Source organism: Haemorhous mexicanus, chromosome 1 (genome assembly GCF_027477595.1).
Source record: "Haemorhous mexicanus isolate bHaeMex1 chromosome 1, bHaeMex1.pri, whole genome shotgun sequence".
Taxonomy (NCBI): domain Eukaryota; kingdom Metazoa; phylum Chordata; class Aves; order Passeriformes; family Fringillidae; genus Haemorhous; species Haemorhous mexicanus.
The window spans coordinates 66,900,681-66,919,304 of record NC_082341.1 but is presented as its reverse complement, the minus strand read 5'-3'; the positions used below and the strand labels follow the sequence as shown (position 1 = coordinate 66,919,304).

The 18,624-nt window shown below is 41.0% G+C and overlaps 1 protein-coding gene across 2 annotated transcripts in view; it reads left to right on the top strand.

The window, feature by feature from the left end:
- PHACTR1 (phosphatase and actin regulator 1) overlaps positions 1-18,624 on the top strand; it is a 143,221-nt gene that overhangs the window by 87,264 nt on the left and 37,333 nt on the right. For both annotated transcript variants that reach the window (XM_059852248.1, XM_059852238.1), the window contains 2 exons: positions 5,456-5,664; positions 7,350-7,506. In XM_059852248.1, coding sequence (XP_059708231.1) covers positions 5,456-5,664; positions 7,350-7,506 — 366 coding nt within the window. The remainder of the gene's footprint in view (positions 1-5,455; positions 5,665-7,349; positions 7,507-18,624) is intronic.

The following is an 18,624-nucleotide window of genomic DNA, read 5'->3' as shown; positions in this document are numbered from 1 at the left end:
TAAATTCTTCATCTGCTTTTTTCAAGCCTCATTGTGATCTAGATAAATTTGCCGAGTTTTCTTGAAGATTTTTGCAGATTTTTAAATATATTTATTTAACTTGGCAGACAATTATTTGCACTGAATGCCACTGTTTTCTACTACTTTTGACAGTACTTACTTTCCCTTATTATAAAAATCTGCATTAAACCCCCGAGAAATAATACTGCAGTATTTGTCATTGCACACTTCAGCCCAAAACTCTTGAGGGCCTGTTACAACTGCTTAGATCCTAGATCTCCTTCCTCTGTTTGGAGCTTGTAGTGTGCTCACATTTGTAGCCTGCACAGGATATGGAGTGACATCCTGCACTTTGCTGTTCCTTGCAACTTAGCAAAGTAGTGGGCCAGTGCTGTTGGGTCAATAAACCTGAGGAGATGAGAGAGCCTGATAAGTCTCTGAGACAGATTCTGGAGAATACTAAGGAGTTTTTCCTTCTGATCTCAGATATTATCTCAAAAATATCCTACAACTTTACAGAATAATTGCCATAGTGCTGCAGTAATAATGCTGCCAAGGTTGGTAATTTGGGGGATTTTTTAGAATAGTGTTTTGATTTTAATAAGATATAATCATTTGGACAAGCACAGATCAAGCTTCAGCTCTAAATTTTTTCTTTTCCTTCCATAATTTTTCCTTTTCTTCATTGTATCTAGTTTCTTTGGTCCTGGTGGATTGGAAGCTTCTCAAGGTCATTTAAGCTCTAATGATATTTGGTGAATCAGTTTGTATCAAATTCACATTTTGTCCAGTAAACTTTTCTTAGACCTTACAACTCTCCTGTTCACCAGGTGTCTGAATGTGGACAGGAACAAGAAATGAAAGGCTAAAACCTTCCCTTCCTCTAGCAATCTGGACTCTTTGCTTATGCAGATAAGATCTCTGGAATTCAGGTAGTCTAACAGCATCTGAAGAATGATAGTTGAAATCAGTGCTTTGCCAATGAGCCACAGGCTTGCCAGAGAAAAATGAGCTTTCCCTCTGTACAGACCTGGAAGCCAGATTTTTCTGTCTTTGACCTTGAGAAAGTTACTGAGTCTCTCTATCTCTATTTTCCCCTCTGCAGGAGTGGTTGCATGTAACTGCCTCACCTAGATCTAGTGCATATTAATAAGTTAATGTCTTCAGGTGCATTAAAAGGCATGCAATAGCTATTCAAGTCCCAGTTGTTCTTATGACTTAAAATGGGAGCTAATTCCTAGATTTTTTTTATTAAATTTTATTACAGACATTATAGAACATTAAGTTCATTTGTGCACTTAACGCTTTTGATTGCAAACATTTTCTGGTACTCATAATGTCTATTCATAACCTATTCTCAGAAGGGCAATCTGCCCCTTGTCATAGTATGACTATTATGACATGTCATTTGTGCTGCCAGTTTGCCTCTATTTTCCCTGATAAATTACCAGTTTTATGGTAGATAAAGTTGAAACAGAGATATGTGTAATTTCCATGTAACCTTTTTTCTGCAACCTCTGTTGCTAATTTTTGTCTTACTGCAAATTACTTTCCCCTTCAGTCCAAAGGGTGTTTGTCAAGCATAGGCAAAACTCTAGATTTGGACATCATTTTTTACCATTGCATTTTAGGAGTTGATGAAAATCTGGTAAGCCCTGCCACCAAAATACACAGATTTCATCCTCCTAACCAAAATGAATTTGAGAAGAAGGGCCATGCCTCAAAGGCTGTGCATCACAAACAGTGGCTAAGGAAGCCTTAGAGACTCTCTAGTGACACCGAAATGTGTCTTTAATTTTGACTTAGTGAGGCAGTTTCTTCATCTGAAACAGCCTGGTTTTCTGCCTTGCCTGTATAACTCTCAGCCTGTCTGGAAAGGTGACAATTAATTTCATTTACTCTGTGGGTCATGTACAGGAGCAGGCACAGATGAATCCAGGCCTCAGCTTGTTCCATGTACGTACTAAAGAGCTGTTAAGTGGCAATATCTCACTCCAGGCTAGAATTGCCTCTGTGGCAGAGCACTGAAAAATCACTGTGTCCAAAATGACTGTGTGTGAGACCAGTTCCTCTGGGACACCCAGCTCAGTTCAGACTGTAGATTTATGAAATGAAATGCATTAGACATCACCACCAGTGTCTTGTAAATCTTACAAAACATATTTGAGTCAGAAAACATTTATCTTCCATAAAACTTGTCAAAAGAATTGCATCTTGTCTAAATTTTAGCATTGCCTAAGGATATAAATACTTAATATTTATAGCTCTGCCTTCTCTCTGTTTCTCACACACATTGCTGTAGTAGAAACGTATATACAGTGGTTTGAAGTTTTTTCAGACCTTTTGTTTTAACTGGTAAGTACATAAAAGTACTGTGGATCTGAAAACATTCTGATAAAAATGTAATCCTCTATTCCAAAATCAAAGGGTCTGGCATGACAGACAAGAAGTGTGCAGGTTTTTCCCACTAGATTTTACAGGAAGTATTTCACTTTTTTCTTTTTTTTAATTTTGTCTCTACCATGAGTCACTCATATGCTTAAATTGTGATTTCTCATTGAAGTATTTTCTCACTAGAACCATTGTAAGCTATAGTGGTGTCACTTTTTTTCTGTTTTGATCATGTACAGATGATGCAGCAGTAATTGCAAGTTCTTGTACTGGGGAGCTACAAATTGTTCACATCCATGCATAAAGATCTTCTTAAAACAAGTACTTGCTTAACTGGAGCTTTTTCTTTGATTTTGTTGCAAAACACAAAACTGGTTTAAAATGGGCTTTTTGAAACAATAGTGTGCTTTTTGGTGAATAAAGCTAAAAAATTTTGTGGTGTAGTCACCTGACCATGTGGGAGCTTTGCTAATGACCCGGAGTCATTTATACACAATGGACATATCCAGTGACCTTGATTTGTCCTTTTTAAGTATACTGCAGTACTGCCTTTCATAAGCACTTTGCTTAGACAGCTGACTTAGTCAAATTGCTGTGGAAAGGGCTGATTTTAATCAAGAACAACACAAAACACTAGGAAAAATGAGGGGCTTAAAATAGAAAGTAGTATTATCAAGAAAGCGGATGATTCAGAAAGCTTACAATGAGATGAGAAGCTGCCTATTTCTAGATCACTAGTTCAAATAAAAATCCTCTGTGGTAACTTGTAAATCTTGTTGCCATCCTATATCTGCTCAATAACCTAAATTGATGGATCACTTTGATATCTGCTACCCATAAGGGGACACACCCATAAGGATGCCTCCCTAAGCTACATCCATCCTTCACAGAACAGGGAAGCACCAAATAGTCCTGGATGTTGAACTACTTCTCGCTCCTTTCATTTGTACTTACTCTCTGTGTATGTATTGTTTTAAAATTAAATTAATGATCCAGTGGTTGTGTGGTGCAATTGGAAGGTTTTGGGTGTTTTTTTAGCAATGTTAACAGAATTTCACAATATAATGGTTTTTCTCAGAAATTTGATTCCAGGCTTTTGAATTTCCTTCCTTTCCTCTTTAAAAGACTTACTCAAAAATTAGCTTACAGAGAAAACAGATTTAATGAAGTTCACTAATATAAAACTTCTGAAAGCATTTCAGTAAATTAAAAGTTAGTTCAAACTTTTTAAAGACTGTAGTGTGTTGATGTGTCATTATGAGAATTCAGTTGATGAATTCTAAAGCTGCATTTGGGATAAAGTTTTTTTTGTGTCAAAATCATTGAAGTCTGATACAAAAATTTGCAAGCCAGTTTTCCATAATTCTCTCTTACTTCTTGATACAAAACACAGGCTATCACTAAGAAAATTGAGTTTCTCTCTTCAAGGCATCTAGTAAAGCTCTGCATCTCATTATTGGTTAGTCTGCAATAATACATGTTGGAATTAAAAAAAAAATTATTTCTTTGAAGCAGAAGATGATGATAACAGCATGGTATGGTTTGTTCACAGGATCTGAAGCCTTTTCTTCTCTTTAATCCCTAAGCATATTTGGAGTAGCATTATATCCCTAGAACTACATTTTTAAAAGACTCTCTGGAATGTTATCTCGAAGCCATTTAAGAGTCCATTCTAACTTTTGGGTTAGAAGAAAGAAAAATGTTTCTAGTTGGAGATAGTAGATTCAGTAGATTTCTGTAGAAAATCTTTTCAAGAGAAGAATACATTTTATTCAAGATGCAGAACACCTCTGGTATTCAGGCTAAAATATTCAAGGGAATTGATGGCACTCAATACTTGTCAGATCCAAGTTTATGTGCCTCAAGGTCAACTTGGCCAGCACATCTGCTTTCACAGCTTTTGTTCTTCTGAAAAGTGAAATGGGAGTTTGACATAGAGAGGGTGTCCCACAGGCAAATGTTGCCTGTTTTTCATAGAGCTGTTGCATCAGCCAGGACTTCAGAGAGAGGGAAGTTTCTGCTATCTCACAAATAATCCTGAGCTGCCACCATTTTTGCCTGCCAGTCTCTCATTCTGATTTCATACTGGAAAAGCAACATGAGCTATTTTGATAAAAACTGTTTGGGAAGCATGCTTCTGTTCCTGGCTTTTCCTTTCACTTTTTGTTTGACTTTGATCTTCACCTCCTCATGTTCCCGTTTCCCTACTTGATATGTTATTTGGTAAAGGGCTTTGAATTCAACACATAAACAGGATAAGATAGTAGCAGTCCTCACCACAGGTCTTAATCTCATAAGATGCTGAAAATAATCAATCGCACCCGTGACAAAAGGACTATGATGTTAACGCCAATTCTGATTGATCTTCAGCACCTGGCTGGATAAAAAGCTGGGGCAGGACAAGGGATATCATCGTGTCCACCCCCCAATATATAACTGTGCCATTAGCAAACAAACCCCCCAGGTTTTAGCTTCTTCCCTGGTTACTCTCACCTGCTCCCAAAGTCTCTTTTCTCCAAGCCCAGTTTCACGTGCTCGCTCCCCTGCACGTCAGAGAGTTGTGCACTTGCCATCCCCTCAAGTCACTCATCACTCGTGCAAGCCACTGGTTTTCCCTCTGCCTATCTTCTTATCCCCTACAGTCCATCCTTCCTTCCTCCCACTCTTACTCCACCTGGTCCACTCAGGTGAGACATTTTCTCCTTGCTGCCTGCACACCAGTGGAAAGGTCACACAGACCCCAGGCTGAAGCTGTGCTTACCGCTCTGAGTAGCGGCTGGTCACTCAGTATTTGCCACAGATCTTTAGTGCTTCATCCTGGCTGACAGTATTTCTGCTTGCATGCTGTCCTAACTCTCCTTTTTTAAGTGTTGTACCCTAAAACTAATAAGTACTCTGTTTAAACCCCTTAGATGTCTTGCTGGTCTTGAAAATCTTTCTGTTCTCATTTCTTCTCAAAAAGGGATGAAAGACCACTACTTTCCTATATACAGCAAGAGAAGCAACTCTGCCCTTCATTGAGCTGTTTCCTTTAGTTTATTTATTTGCTTTTCTTTCCCAACAGCTCTGGTTTACACACAAGTGACAGTGTTGCAAAAGCAGGACCTTCAGGCCTTCCAGACATGAGACAAGTGCCAACTGTTGTGATCGAATGCGATGACAATAAAGAAAATGTGCCTCATGAAACTGACTATGAAGATTCTTCCTGCCTTTATCCAAGGCAGGAAGAGGAAGAAGAGGAAGATGAAGAGGAGGATAACTCATTATTTACAAGTAAGACTCATTCCATTTTTTCTTTCTCACTTATTTAATTTTTACCCTGAACTTGCAATACACAGAGGAAACACAAGGCCTGTGTATTTTCTTTCTGGGGTGTGGCTTTTTCATCTCTCAGGGCTTGACTACATGGAGCTGTTAATCCAAAATAACAAACAGTATGAATTTATAGAGATTTCACTAATATTCATGAATCCCTGTGTGGATAGTGCTCAGACTAAACTCAAATGACAGGTTTGGGCTTACATTGGTTCAGTTACAAATTGGCTTTTGGATTCACTTTCCCAAATGCCCTTTGTGAAGAGAAGCCCTGCCTTTGGCTTAAGTCAAGATCATCTCAATCATTGCTTCAGGAGGATGAAATAAGTGCCACATGTAGAGAATCAGAGCTTTTATATACAGTCAATAGTAAATCATTTTGGAATCATAAATGTGCACATGCTTTGAAAGAGGTCACAATCAGAGGACTGGGCTCAGATAAGAAGAGGTTAATTGATAACTATATGTCCTGGTTTAGGGCAGTTTTGGGAGAAAAACCTCTAAAGGGATTTCCTCTAGAAAAATTCAAGTGGCCCCTCCCCCAGCGAACTCTGCACTTCTTCTCTCCCCTCTTTGCTCTTGGAACAAGTCTTAAAGGTGCAAATCTTATTATCCAGCCAAACAGAACAGACTGGGGATACAAGCACCATATAGCCAATCCAGGACACCATATTGCAATTACAGACTGGGAAAGGAGCTGTGGCCTTCCTGACCTCTGGAAGGAAACCCAATTCCTGCCTCAGTGTGGCATCATAGGACTGTCCCATGAAGAAAAGATACAGTACTTCATGTATGACAACTGCTTGTCATCTTAAACATTGAAGTTCCAGGCCCTTGCCTTTCTTTTCTTCTGAAAACTGGAGGCAGTACAATCAAACAACACCCCTTTTAAAACACACAGAAAGTAGATTCTAAACCATGATTATTTCATCTCCTCATCACCCCACCTTACCCTGCAGGTGAAATTAAGCAGTGTTTGCTCTTATACTAAAAACAGAACAGAACTGCACTATCTCACACTCTCCTGACAAACTCTCATGTGTTCGTGTCTCTCTGTGTCTGTCTTCTTGCTCAAACTGCTTTGGACACAAGCCTAAGAAAGCAAATTTGAGCCAAAAAAGGCCACTGGTTTTTAGTGTCTTTGCCACTGTCGCTGCCCTGGAAGCAGTCAGTTAATGTGCATAGAGATTTCTTCTGCTTCTGATTCCTTCTAGTGCTGGCTTGGATGTCTTGATATTACATTGCAAGGGACATTCAGATACCCCTTTCTTTTCACATGCTAATGCTCTGCTGCCTGCCCAGATTCTGAGGTTGAATTTTTCATTCCATTATTTGGAAATACTGTGCTAGAGAAAGCTACAGATGCTACTAGCAGTTCTGAAACGAGCCCTTCTTCTCCATTCCCCTCTATGGAGCCATATATTGATTTCTTTTTCCTCTAAACCTACCAATTCCGGCTTTTCCTTATAATGATAGGAATTGAGGTTAATTGAGCACATGAAGTTAATGACACCCCTTTTCCCATAGTCCATGCCAGTGTAAAGGAGCCTCATATCCTCCCTTGGCTAGTACTTCTTTGCCAGGTGCATGCTGTAGTGAAATGATGACACCTCTTTTGGCAGAACCTCTCCTCTCTCCCACAGGCCCCCTGGCAAGGAAACTCTGCAGGAAGGACTCTTTAGCAATCAAACTAAGCAACAGGCCTTCAAAGCGAGAGCTGGAGGAAAAGAACATCCTTCCCATGCAGACTGATGAAGAGAGGCTTGAACTTAGGCAGCAGATTGGGACAAAGCTAACAAGGTAAGAGACAAACATTTTTTTAACTCTTGCTTTTGGAAATATATGGTGGGATGTAGTTTTTTAGTCTTTAAACATTTGAGATCTGTTTGGTTATAATGTTTAAGAGGAAAAGCCACGGAGAGAAAAAAAAAATGGCTCTATACTTTATTTCTGGTCCAATAAAGCTTCCCATATAACTCCCCATTTCATTTTCCTGGCATATGCTATGGGAACTTTAGTTAAGTATCAGCATGAGCTACATGAATTTGGTTCTTGTTGGCACATCTTTGGAAAATGTTCAGCTTTGATAACATGTCAGACTGTGGCTGTAGATGCCTTTTTGTAAGCTATTAGTTTGGCCAAAAATCACAGGTGTAACATTCTCTTCTGACAGCATCACCTGTGAATAGCTGAGACTTTTCCTGGTGCAAACTAGTTTAAGTCCTTCAGTAATTGCCTTCATTGGGTCAGGTTGGACAGATTTACCCTGTCTAGACACTTTCTTCTTCATAACAGTGTTACTCACCAGCTGTTCTGGTTTTCTGTATTGAATAGGGTGTAAAAGGGTGGCCATTAAATGTGGAGGATTTCTGACAAGAATTACTAAACTGAGGTCAGACGGAACTGTCTAAGAACCTTCTATGTGCATGCCATGATTTCTGTAATCAATTGAATCCTCTTACATTGTCAGCTTGGTAGTATGCAGAGCTGGTGAATGCTGCTAGTTGCTCTCCAGTGAGAAAACCACAAGGAGATGACCAAACAGTTATTGGGAATTTTCTTGCACATTTTCATTTTTTTATTTTGGGGGTGGGTGGATAAAGGAGAAACACTGCTACTATGTTGTGGGGACAGGAAGAATAGGAGCTCCTGGTAAACACCACTTTCAGCATTTTATTTACTTTTCTTTCATGGCCTTGTTTATCACCTTCTTGGAATAAACTAACCCCACCTTTCCAAACTGTCTTTGAAAGTTTTTGTGCTGGATCATGTTCAGCCTACTCCAAAACCTGTCTAATTTTTCAGTATCCTTGTTGAGGGGCGTCAGCAAACATGCCCAAAATATGTAAGATGGTGCTGCACTGTTGCTGGTACTGTGATTTTTCAGTTCAGTCTTTATTCAGCTTTATTCCAACCCTGTTAGACTGTAGCTACACCGGAGCTCTGGGTCCCAAAGAACAGCACAGGATAGCAAGGTCCCAGTGCTTATATGATTAAATTTGAACCCTTTTGAAGCATCTGAAGAATTTAAATTTTTGTCTCTCACTGCTTGACCTTGCAATGATATTGAACAGCATTTCCACTATCTTGCCTGTTTGCCTAAATTACTTAGGTCTTTCTGAAGTTTTCCAGCTATGGCTGATGAAGGAAAGTAGTGTCATTTACAAACACTGATTCTGCACAGCTCACTGTGCACCAGATCTTTTTCATTATAAGTATTTTATTTTTCACCTATCCAAATCCAGCTTTTCTCCTTGCTAAACGGTATTTTTTCAGCAAATGCCTTTTTAACAAGGGAAACTAATTTGGCCATATGCAAAGCACTTCCTGTATAAGCCCCATATTCTCATAATGTTGTTTTTTGTTTCCCCAATTGTATCTCTGCTAATCTGAGTTTAATAGTTTGAGCTATAATGCCTGATCTTGTCTGCTAATAGAGGTAGGACTTAGGGGCAATCACAAATCATTCAAATAACTAAAACTGTGTACATATGAGTTCAAAAAAGAGCTGAGCTGAATGAAACTGCTGTTTCATCCCTGCTGTGTCAGTGTAACATCACTGAAAATGGTAAAATTTCACAAGCCTTAACTAGAGTGATATAGTTGCCAGTCTGACCTTTTAATTACTACTATTTACAACTTAGTATCTCATCCTTTTGAGCAGTTGAAAAAAATCAAGAAATATGAGGAGAAAACTATTTTGTTTAAATCTAATATGTAAGAAGCCACAGGCATTTCAGCAGCAAAAAGGAAAGGTGCTTGTCTTACCAGTGCTCTGTATCTAAATGTGATATATCCATGTGCACAAACTGATGAATATGAGATTAAAATAGAGAGAATATTTCAATTTGGACAGTATTTCCTTACTGTCCAGACTTTATTACTGAATCCATCCTTTGCTGTTTCCTGGTAATTGTCACACAGTGATGCAAATGCCAAGCAAAATTGAAGTAGTGAAGCATTTATAGTCCTTAGAGAAGATGCTAGATGCAGACTATAATTGCAGCTGGCAATTTTGGATTTCAGAGGGATTTGTACTGCTCCACCAATGGTCCCCTAGGGTTTAAAATATCCAGCCAATCAAATCACATATGCTACTTACAGAAGTAAAAAATGCAGGATAAAAACTTCAGCATATAGTTATTGTCTGTAATAGATCAATTAATTTTCACCAAGAGGCTGATTAGGATACTTCAGTATTTATGCATAATCCTCACAGTATTTAGTTTGGAAGAGCTCATTGGCTGCCACATTTGGCAGATCAGAATTTAGTACTATAAAGAGAATGTCTTTTTCAAAGATGCCTCTATCCAGGCATATTGAGATTGGCCACTGACATATTGTGTGGGACCAAAATCATCCCAGGTGCAGTTCCTCCAGCCTTATTAGAGTTGCACTGGGGATCAGTTTGGCTCAGAAAGGTCTGTTCAGATCCTGTTTAAATGTAGCTTGGAACCTCTGAACCTCCTGTTATTCCCAGAAAATTGTTATGACTTCACTGTTACATCAGCCAACAGGAAGAGAGACTCCAGAGCAGAATTCACTGTTTCCCATGCTGGGAGAATAGTGCCTTGACTTACACCAGAGCAGCTGTAAGGGTGAGGCTGCAGGGACTGTATCTTATAGCAGGACCTGGCCCACTACACACCTTGGTGCTCTCTGAGCCAGGAGAGAAATTCTTTGTGCCTGTCATAAAGCACTTCACATCAATGCTGTGCTTCCCTGGTCTGTACCCTGTATCATGGCTCAGCACATGCAGACCCCAGCAAAAATAGAGTTTCTTGCCTGAGGTGGCAAAATGTGTCCTAGCAAAGGCAGGAGATTCCACATCATATGAATTCCAGCCACATGAACAGGCCGGTGCACCATAAACCATTTCTGAGGAGTCCTTACCTAGCAATTATGGCAATTGATTACAGGGATTAATTAGAAGACCTCTTCCTCTAACCAAACCAGAATGGATTGCTCCAAAATGTGACATCTCCTATGAAACAAGGAGCAAAAATAGTGAATTAAGATGCAGAACTCTCAGCTCAAAACCACACGTGGCATGGGGATAGGAAATGGATGCTGTAGGCCATGTTCTTGGCTGCTAAAAACCCTTACAACTCCATTATCTTCTACTCTGAAATGCAAACCTTCTGTGCTAAGTAAATCTTTAAGTAAGCATGGTGTTCCTTTCTTTTTTTTTTTTTTCTGTTCAGCTTCTCCCAAACTTCTCCTCTATTTTATCCCTCTGGTGCCTGTGCAGCTTCACAGCTGCTCAAAAGTGTGCATGGTGTGACTGTAAGACAGAAAGGAGAACACAGGAGGAGAAACAGCGCTCGGAAAGTTAACAGGGAGAGGGAAGGAAAAGACAGATATCTCTGTTCTGCCTGTCTTAATGGCTGTGTTGGACCTGCTGGGAAACACAGGTTCCCTGTTATTCCAGCTGGAAAAGCAGCCAGGAAGATTTGGATTTAGCTTTCAGTGGCTGTCAGGGTAAGAGGATTGGGTTATATCCAGGCTGTGACAGTGGTCTTGGAGGTTGTCCTGGGGCAATGATAAATGCCTGTCAGGAAGCCCTGGTAAGAAGGAGGGCCAGCGCTGTTGGGTGATGGACAGTAGAACTGCACATCTCCCAGAGACTGCAGAAATGTCCCATGGTTCTGAGACAGGTGCTTCAGTGCTAGTCCTTGCCCTTCTCCTTCACCACAGAATCATAATGGTGGTCATAAGAGACCCCACAGACTTTCTCAGTCAACACATGTAGCAAACACAAGAGCCCTTTACGGGGCTCCTGTCACAGCATCTCTGTAATCAATGTTACAAACACCAGACTTTGCACTTTCTTGGAATGGGAAGATCTGGTTTCTTTGTGTGTCTTTCACAAAATCTTCCCCCATACTCTGAGAAAATGTGTCTTTAGACCAACTGATCTGCCACACATCCTACAAGGAGGGCTTTCTAAAGCATTCAGGTATTTTTGAGTCTCATAAACCCACCAGCTCTGGTGAAGGTGCTCATTAGCAATTAGATACATGAATATTAAAGCTGAGGTTTTAGTCCACTGCTTTTTGAAAACATGGTGTATTTATTTGTTTCCCCTGATTGTTTCCATCCTGGCTTTTCCCACCTGCTGGAACTGGATGATCTAATAGCACAAAATGTCTGGTAATCCAGTGAGCTATCATCATGTTGATAATAATCAATGTCAAGGGAACTTCTTGGTATTCACAGTATTATTACTGGTCAGCATAATGTGTGTCTGATCAGAACACTCCTACCCACTGTCTGCAGATCTGGAGGCAGAGGAGACACATAAAGGCCGCTCACTGGCAGTAGTGCTTGTCAGGGGACTGCTGCCCTTCACTGGAAGGTGCCACAGGCACACCAGATCTTGCAATCCAATAAGAGTTTGTGCTGTGTCGCTGCCAAAAGCTATTAGGTGTAGGGGTCATATTTATCATGCCCAGTTTGAAAGCAGAGATGAGGTGGGGGAGTACCCTTCTGCACATAAACTAACTAGTAAAATGAGAAACAAATGAAGAAGAAAGTAACAAACTACTATTGCCTCTTTCCTGACTTGGAGAGATGCTCTGATTGTTTGACTGTGTGTTCAAATCCTCTGTGTGTCACTATATATATGTTCTGCTGGCTTTAAAGCCTCTGCCAGATATACAGTAATGCTCTGCATTGTTTTTTGTGTAGGCCTAGATTTATTCACTACAATACCTTATGGGGCACTGTCCCTACACCAGCAAGTGGAAAATCGTGATCTGAAGCAATATAAATAGTATATTGCAAGGATCATGAGGCAGTAGATCACAGAGACTGTGTGCATATGGCTGTAAATAAGTACGCTTGAGATCTGGACATGCACACCTGCTAGATGTGTTTTTATAGTCCCATTGATGTTTTGGAAATAGTATTGGGATGTCTGTGACTGAGAAACACAGCATGAGAAGTCATTAAACATTATGGAATGGCAGGTTTGACAGATGGTGGTCACCTACTATCTTGTTGAGAAAGGTAATCTACACATTCCCTGGTCAATACCACGTATTCCTCAGCTGTATGCTGCTTAGAAACAGAAATCCTGTGATCGAATGAAGTTGGTGAATTCCCACAAGTATAAAAAATTGTCATTGTTTTTTAAAATGTCATGAGGCTGCTGCGAGTTTTTTGGTCTCGTTCATATCAGATACTAGAAAGAAGAGTAGAAAAATTGGACAGTTTGGGAAGAGGATTGGATTGTCAGCACCACCATGAAGGTGACAAATACTACCGGTACTGAGGAAGGGTCAGTCTGCAAGGCTTGCACAGTCATTGAAATGCACAGCAGTTCCTTCAGAGGTCTGAGGGGACTGAATAGTTTGAAGCAATCATTTTTATTTACTAAAATATAGGCTGTGAAGAGATCCAGCTTTTTGAAATGGTTAATTCTTTAAGCAGTGCTGCAGTCCCACTAGGGAAGGGTTCATTCAGCCAGTGGATGGCAGCATGATGGATCCCGTTGAGCATGGCTGAATCTCCTTGTGGTTGCTCCCCATCCGGTGCTGTGGAGGGCATTTTGCGCCCTCCCTGTCTCCGAGTCATTTAGGGATAAAAAGAATGGGCAGACAGCAGGATTAGGCTTTATTCAAAGACCTCATTTTGTTGGGTAACGTGAAATAATTTCTTCCTAATTACGTTTGACGTCTGCAATTCTCACGCTTATTGTTAGCGTCCACTAATGAGAGCAAAGCGAGCGCCTAAAGCAAGAGCTCATCCCTGACGGCAGCATGCAGGCGCGGGTGGGCATGGAGCTTGCCTCTTCATATGCAGGGTGCTGGGGATAAATCACACGGAAAATGGGATTGTGGTAAACAAGTTCATCTAAATCATGGATTAGGGATGATGTGACAGCACTAGATACATGAATGGGGGTGACAGAGAAAAACTGCAAAGGGCTGAGCCACAATTTTAGCTGCAATGGTACCTAGGGAGGTTGGCAGTTTTTCCCTTTTAGTTTAGCTATTCATTTGCAGAAACCCCAAGGGAGCTATTGAAATTGCCCTTAGCATCAGGAGGAAGACAGGAAAAGCAGGTGATTATTTATGGGTGACGAGCTGAAACTGAGCTACCACTACACATTTGGGCTCAACTGCTGGGAATAAATATTCTGAGCTGACCTGGTCTGATTCTGTTCATGGGTGCTGATGGAAGATGGGTGTTCATGGCCCTTATCAGCCCTCTTTTCTGTGATCAATGTCCTGGTGGGCTCTGCTCTGCTGAAAGGAAAGGTGGCTTTGTAGTTACAAAACTCCGAGAAGGCTGCCTCTTCCACCAGCTTTCCAGCCTCAGGGAAGCCGCTGAAAGAGATCCACACACATATTTATTTATTTGTTTGTTTATTTATTTAATGTGTGTTGGGGTCTCAAAAAGTACATCCATGCCTATGAACTTTGGAACATTGCATTAGTTGACAAACTCTCATTGACAGCAACATTTGTGTGCTTTCAAAAAATCACCCCAATACCAAGATCTCTTTAGACATCTAACTCTGTCTTTCAGTAGGACAGGGATCCTCATTTCAGAGCATGGTTTGCATTTACCTCTTTGTATGAGGAATTTCCATGACTGGCATCATCATTCATCACAGAAAAAGGCATGTCTCGCATCATGATGCTATTACTATTGTTTTGATAGTTGATGGCTGTTTTGCATTTCATAGCTAGCAGCATGAGTTTGCTTTATCTGATAATTTGCTATGGCAAAAGGTCAGTGGAGCAATCAAGGGATGACAGTGTCACCACAAAACACATCACCTCTACACACTCCTTGGTTTGGAGAATGAACAGTGTCCTTAACCTTTCCAGCTCCACCTTGGGATGGGATGAAACCCTGCCTCCATCAATTTTGCTCAACTAGGGCCAGCAGATGTTTTGTTATTTATGGAAGCAAAGTCTTGCAGAGTAGATATAGTCTGTCCTTGGGCAGATGTGTCTCTCCATGTTAGACAATGGAGCTCCAATGTACAGAGACATTTTATTTATGCTGCTATAAAGGAGAAACATTGTTCTGAGGAGAGGGATGATTTCAATGGTAGGCAGCAGGGAGTGGCCTTTGAGGGCAAGGTCTCCCCAGAGGCGCCTGTGTGACCACTGATGAAATGAAAAGTGTTTTCATCATGTCCAAAGTTCATTTCAATCAGAAATGTCACAGCCCAGAAAGGAATTTGTTATTGCTGGGGTCTCTTACTGTTCCTGTTTCTGCTCTGGTGGAAGCAGGGCAAGTCACACTGCCCTGTCATTGCAACATCTGTCTCTCCCATCCTTTCTCTACAGAAGTTGAGGCAAAATGCGTGTCATGGTTGGAGCCTGGCGCAATGCCAGTGCCCCCATGAAAATGCTTCCTCCCTGGTGTCTGCTGTAAGATGTGATCAGAAATAGAGCAAAGCAGGCTCCAGCTTAGAAATAAAAGGGAAAAACTTTATTAACTTACAACTATAAAAGAAACACACAGAACTCAGGATGAAAACCTTCCAAAAACATTCCTCCCCCCCCACCAAATTTCCAATACATTTACCCCTCAGATCACCCACTCTCAGTCCAGCACCACCCTTCAGATTATCAATTCTCAGTTCATCAAGGAGAGAGGAGTCCCTCTTGTACCATAGGCTTCCCCAGGATACACAGTTGAAACCTCTCGTGTTTCCATGTCACGCGTGGCTCCGCCTGAAGATCATTTTGCCATCGTGACATCTTCCTTCCATGCCCAGTGCTCTCACCACTGTGCATGGACCAGAGCTGCTTCTAGGATTTTCCTTTTTAAAAGGTGCTTTGCCCAGTTCCAAAAAGAGCACAGTCTTTCACTTTTGGGACGCCTGTCCCCCCCAGATTTCACCCCCAGGGGCCGAGGGGTCTCAAGAACAGAGATCATCTTCTTCTTCTTCTTCCCTGAAGACAGATGGCACCACCACCACCCTCCTCACCCGTCGTCTCTGTTCATGCACTCCTTCACATCACTGCACTCTCTTGGCTCTAAGCCATTGCCTCCCCCCTAAATGCAGTCTCTGTGTCACAGGAAAAATGGTTCTGTCCATGGCCATAGAAGAAAAGTCCAGCCAAAGGCCACTCCATCACCTCCTCTCACCTAAGATTCTTTTCAGCTTCTCTCGTGGCCCATTTCCTCTTATCTCATCTCTGTCTCTCTTCTCATTCAACTCCAGGAAGAATCAGCATTTGCAAGGTTTCCAGCATCAAGAAAAGGGTTAAAAGTCTCAGGCTCTGCCTGTCCAGAACTCCCACAGCATCCCAAAAAACTCACTTCCTCTCAAACCACGACAATGCGTTAAAGGGGTTACAATTTCCCCTCCATGCTTCCCATACTCTTCAGCCCCCTGACAGAGTCTGTATTTGAGGTCTAATTCAGGCTGTCAACACAGCTGAAACAAATATATTAAATCAACCTTAATTTCCTTTGCTGTTTCAGTGGGGTGTGGTATCATTCATTTTCTGCCCCGAGTTGATTGCACTTTTGCTATTAGTTGTCAAACTACTGGCAGCTTTTATATAGGAAGAAGCCACATTTCTCTGCTGGGCAAAATAATTCATGGTGATATAAATAAAGCTTGTGGCAGTAACAAAATAACATATTTTGGTAATAGAAATAGTCTTATTTCTCCAGTAAACAAGAGACCACATGGAGTGTGTGCAATACTCTCTTATGAGTAAAAGAATGGCATTAATAAAACAGGTGAAACAAACACAAGCAGGGAAGTAGTTGCTTCAAAATGTTATATTCTGGCTTTAAAAACAAAGGTGGTTTATTTGTAGGGTTTGTCTTTTGCTGGTTAATACTGACAAATTTAGGGCAGCTCCACAAAGAACTAGCTCATAGATTTCCACCTCTAAAAAATCCAACCATGAATCTTCATATTTTGTACTTCCTGATTGTAGGTAGTTAATCACAAGCACAACAGTTGCTTAGCTTGGATGACCTTGTAATTTCTGTAAAGGAAACAAATCAGGTGGGAGTACAAGATAAAAGCAGACTGGCAGGAATAAATTTCTCTTTATAGTTGGCTGATTGTAAAATGGAGAAATTGCTCTTTGAGCAAAATATTTAACCTCTCTCAGAAGTTACAGTTTGCATTTCCCCTCCACTTCAGTGTATTATGGCCTATTTAGCAACACATGAGCAGGAGATTTAACAGAGGCAATCCTTGTAAAACAGTCAAACATGTATTTAAAAGCTGATCTGTCAGGATTTTAAAATTGTGTTTATATAAATGCTCGTATATGTTCCTTGTGGCTATTACTGTGAGTACAAGGAGAGCTGCTAGAGGAGGAAGTCTGAGTTGTGTGCATGGTCATCCCTCTATATCCAGAAACTCTGGAATTTCACATGCAGGCTATTGTATGTGAGTAAGCAGAGGTGACTTTCTGAAGAGGAGTCAATAAGATGTAATGTTTGTGTTTGTTTTGTGTAGGACTAAGTGTCTTTTGGATAAATGTTTCAAAAAAGCAATATCCTTACCATTACACCTGGTACAATTAGGTAATGTTAATGTTTTCCCTAAGACATAGTGTTAAAAAAAGGATTGCTTAGAGATGAATTTTTCATATGTGCAGAAAAATTGCAACTAGTCTTTTAGAGGCAGGTTTGGATAAGAATTATGCTCCTGTTTCAATGCATTGGGATTCACAAGCACTGTACAGACCATATGTGGGAATTAAACTAAGTCCTTAGCCTCAGACCTGACCATGTGAAATTACCATTTGTGTTAATAACTTTAGTGAAGAGGAAGTGTGAGGAAGAGGGAACGTGAGAAATGTGTGGTAGATCACATCAATGTGTCTCTAAGTGTGCAGCCTGTAATATTCATTACTTGCCTTTCTGATAATAAATAACAAACCAGCAAACTACAGGGAAAGCACATTAGCGCCAAGATTAATTCAGTAAACTGGTTCTTCACTGACATCCCTGAATTCAGGAGGTAGCAACATTACTGGTTAATGAATAATTAATAAAATAAGCATTCAATATATTGTATTTGCTCAATGAGCAAGCATCTATAATGTCAGGCTAGACTATTTATCCTGCAGATTATTGGAGTTTTTCAGCGTGCTGGAAAAGTCTTCGAGAGTTCCTTTATTGCAGTAATCAAGACAGAAATGGTCTTCCTGCCTCCCTGCAATCAGCTGGCTTTGATTTAAAAGCCTTGCAAGCAGGGACTCTGATCTCAAACATCAGAGGCTGCAGAGAAGCCAGCCTGCTTCTTCACTGGGAGCCGGCATGGCTCCTGGACCAGGGCCCTGTCTCTTCTACAAGCTCAGGGACATCAGTTACCTGGTGGGCTGGCAGATGGCACCTTGGGTGCCCCCAGACCCATTAGGGGAGCATGCAGGGAGGTCACAGATTCATGTCTCCAGAGAATGGAAGGGACCTTGAAGACTACCTATTTTAACTTCCCTACCACAGGCTGAGACACATCCCACTAGACCAGGGTGCTCAAAGCCCCATCCAACCTGACCTCGAGCACTTCCAGGGATGGGGCATTCACCACGTTTCTGGATAATTTGTTTCAGTGCCTCACCATCCCCACAGCAAATAATTTTTTCCTAATACCTTATCTAAACCCTCTCTCTGTCAGTTTAAAGCCATTTCCCCATTGTCCTGAGACAATGCCCTTGTGAAAAGTCCATCTCTTTTGTGGGCCCCCTTAAGGTACTGGAAGGCTGCTCTGTGTAAAGTGTGAGTAAACTCCCTCCTTGGGAGCCCCCCACAGAAAGTGCAGAGAAAGATGTCTGGTCATCTTCCATGAAGGTGTTTCCATAGCCCCATCAGCTGGCCCACCTCCAGTTAAACCTGCAAGCAGCATGGGAAACAAGCTCCTTCAGCTGCACTGGGAAGTTGGATTACCCAAACTGTGCTCCAATTCTGGCTTTCCCA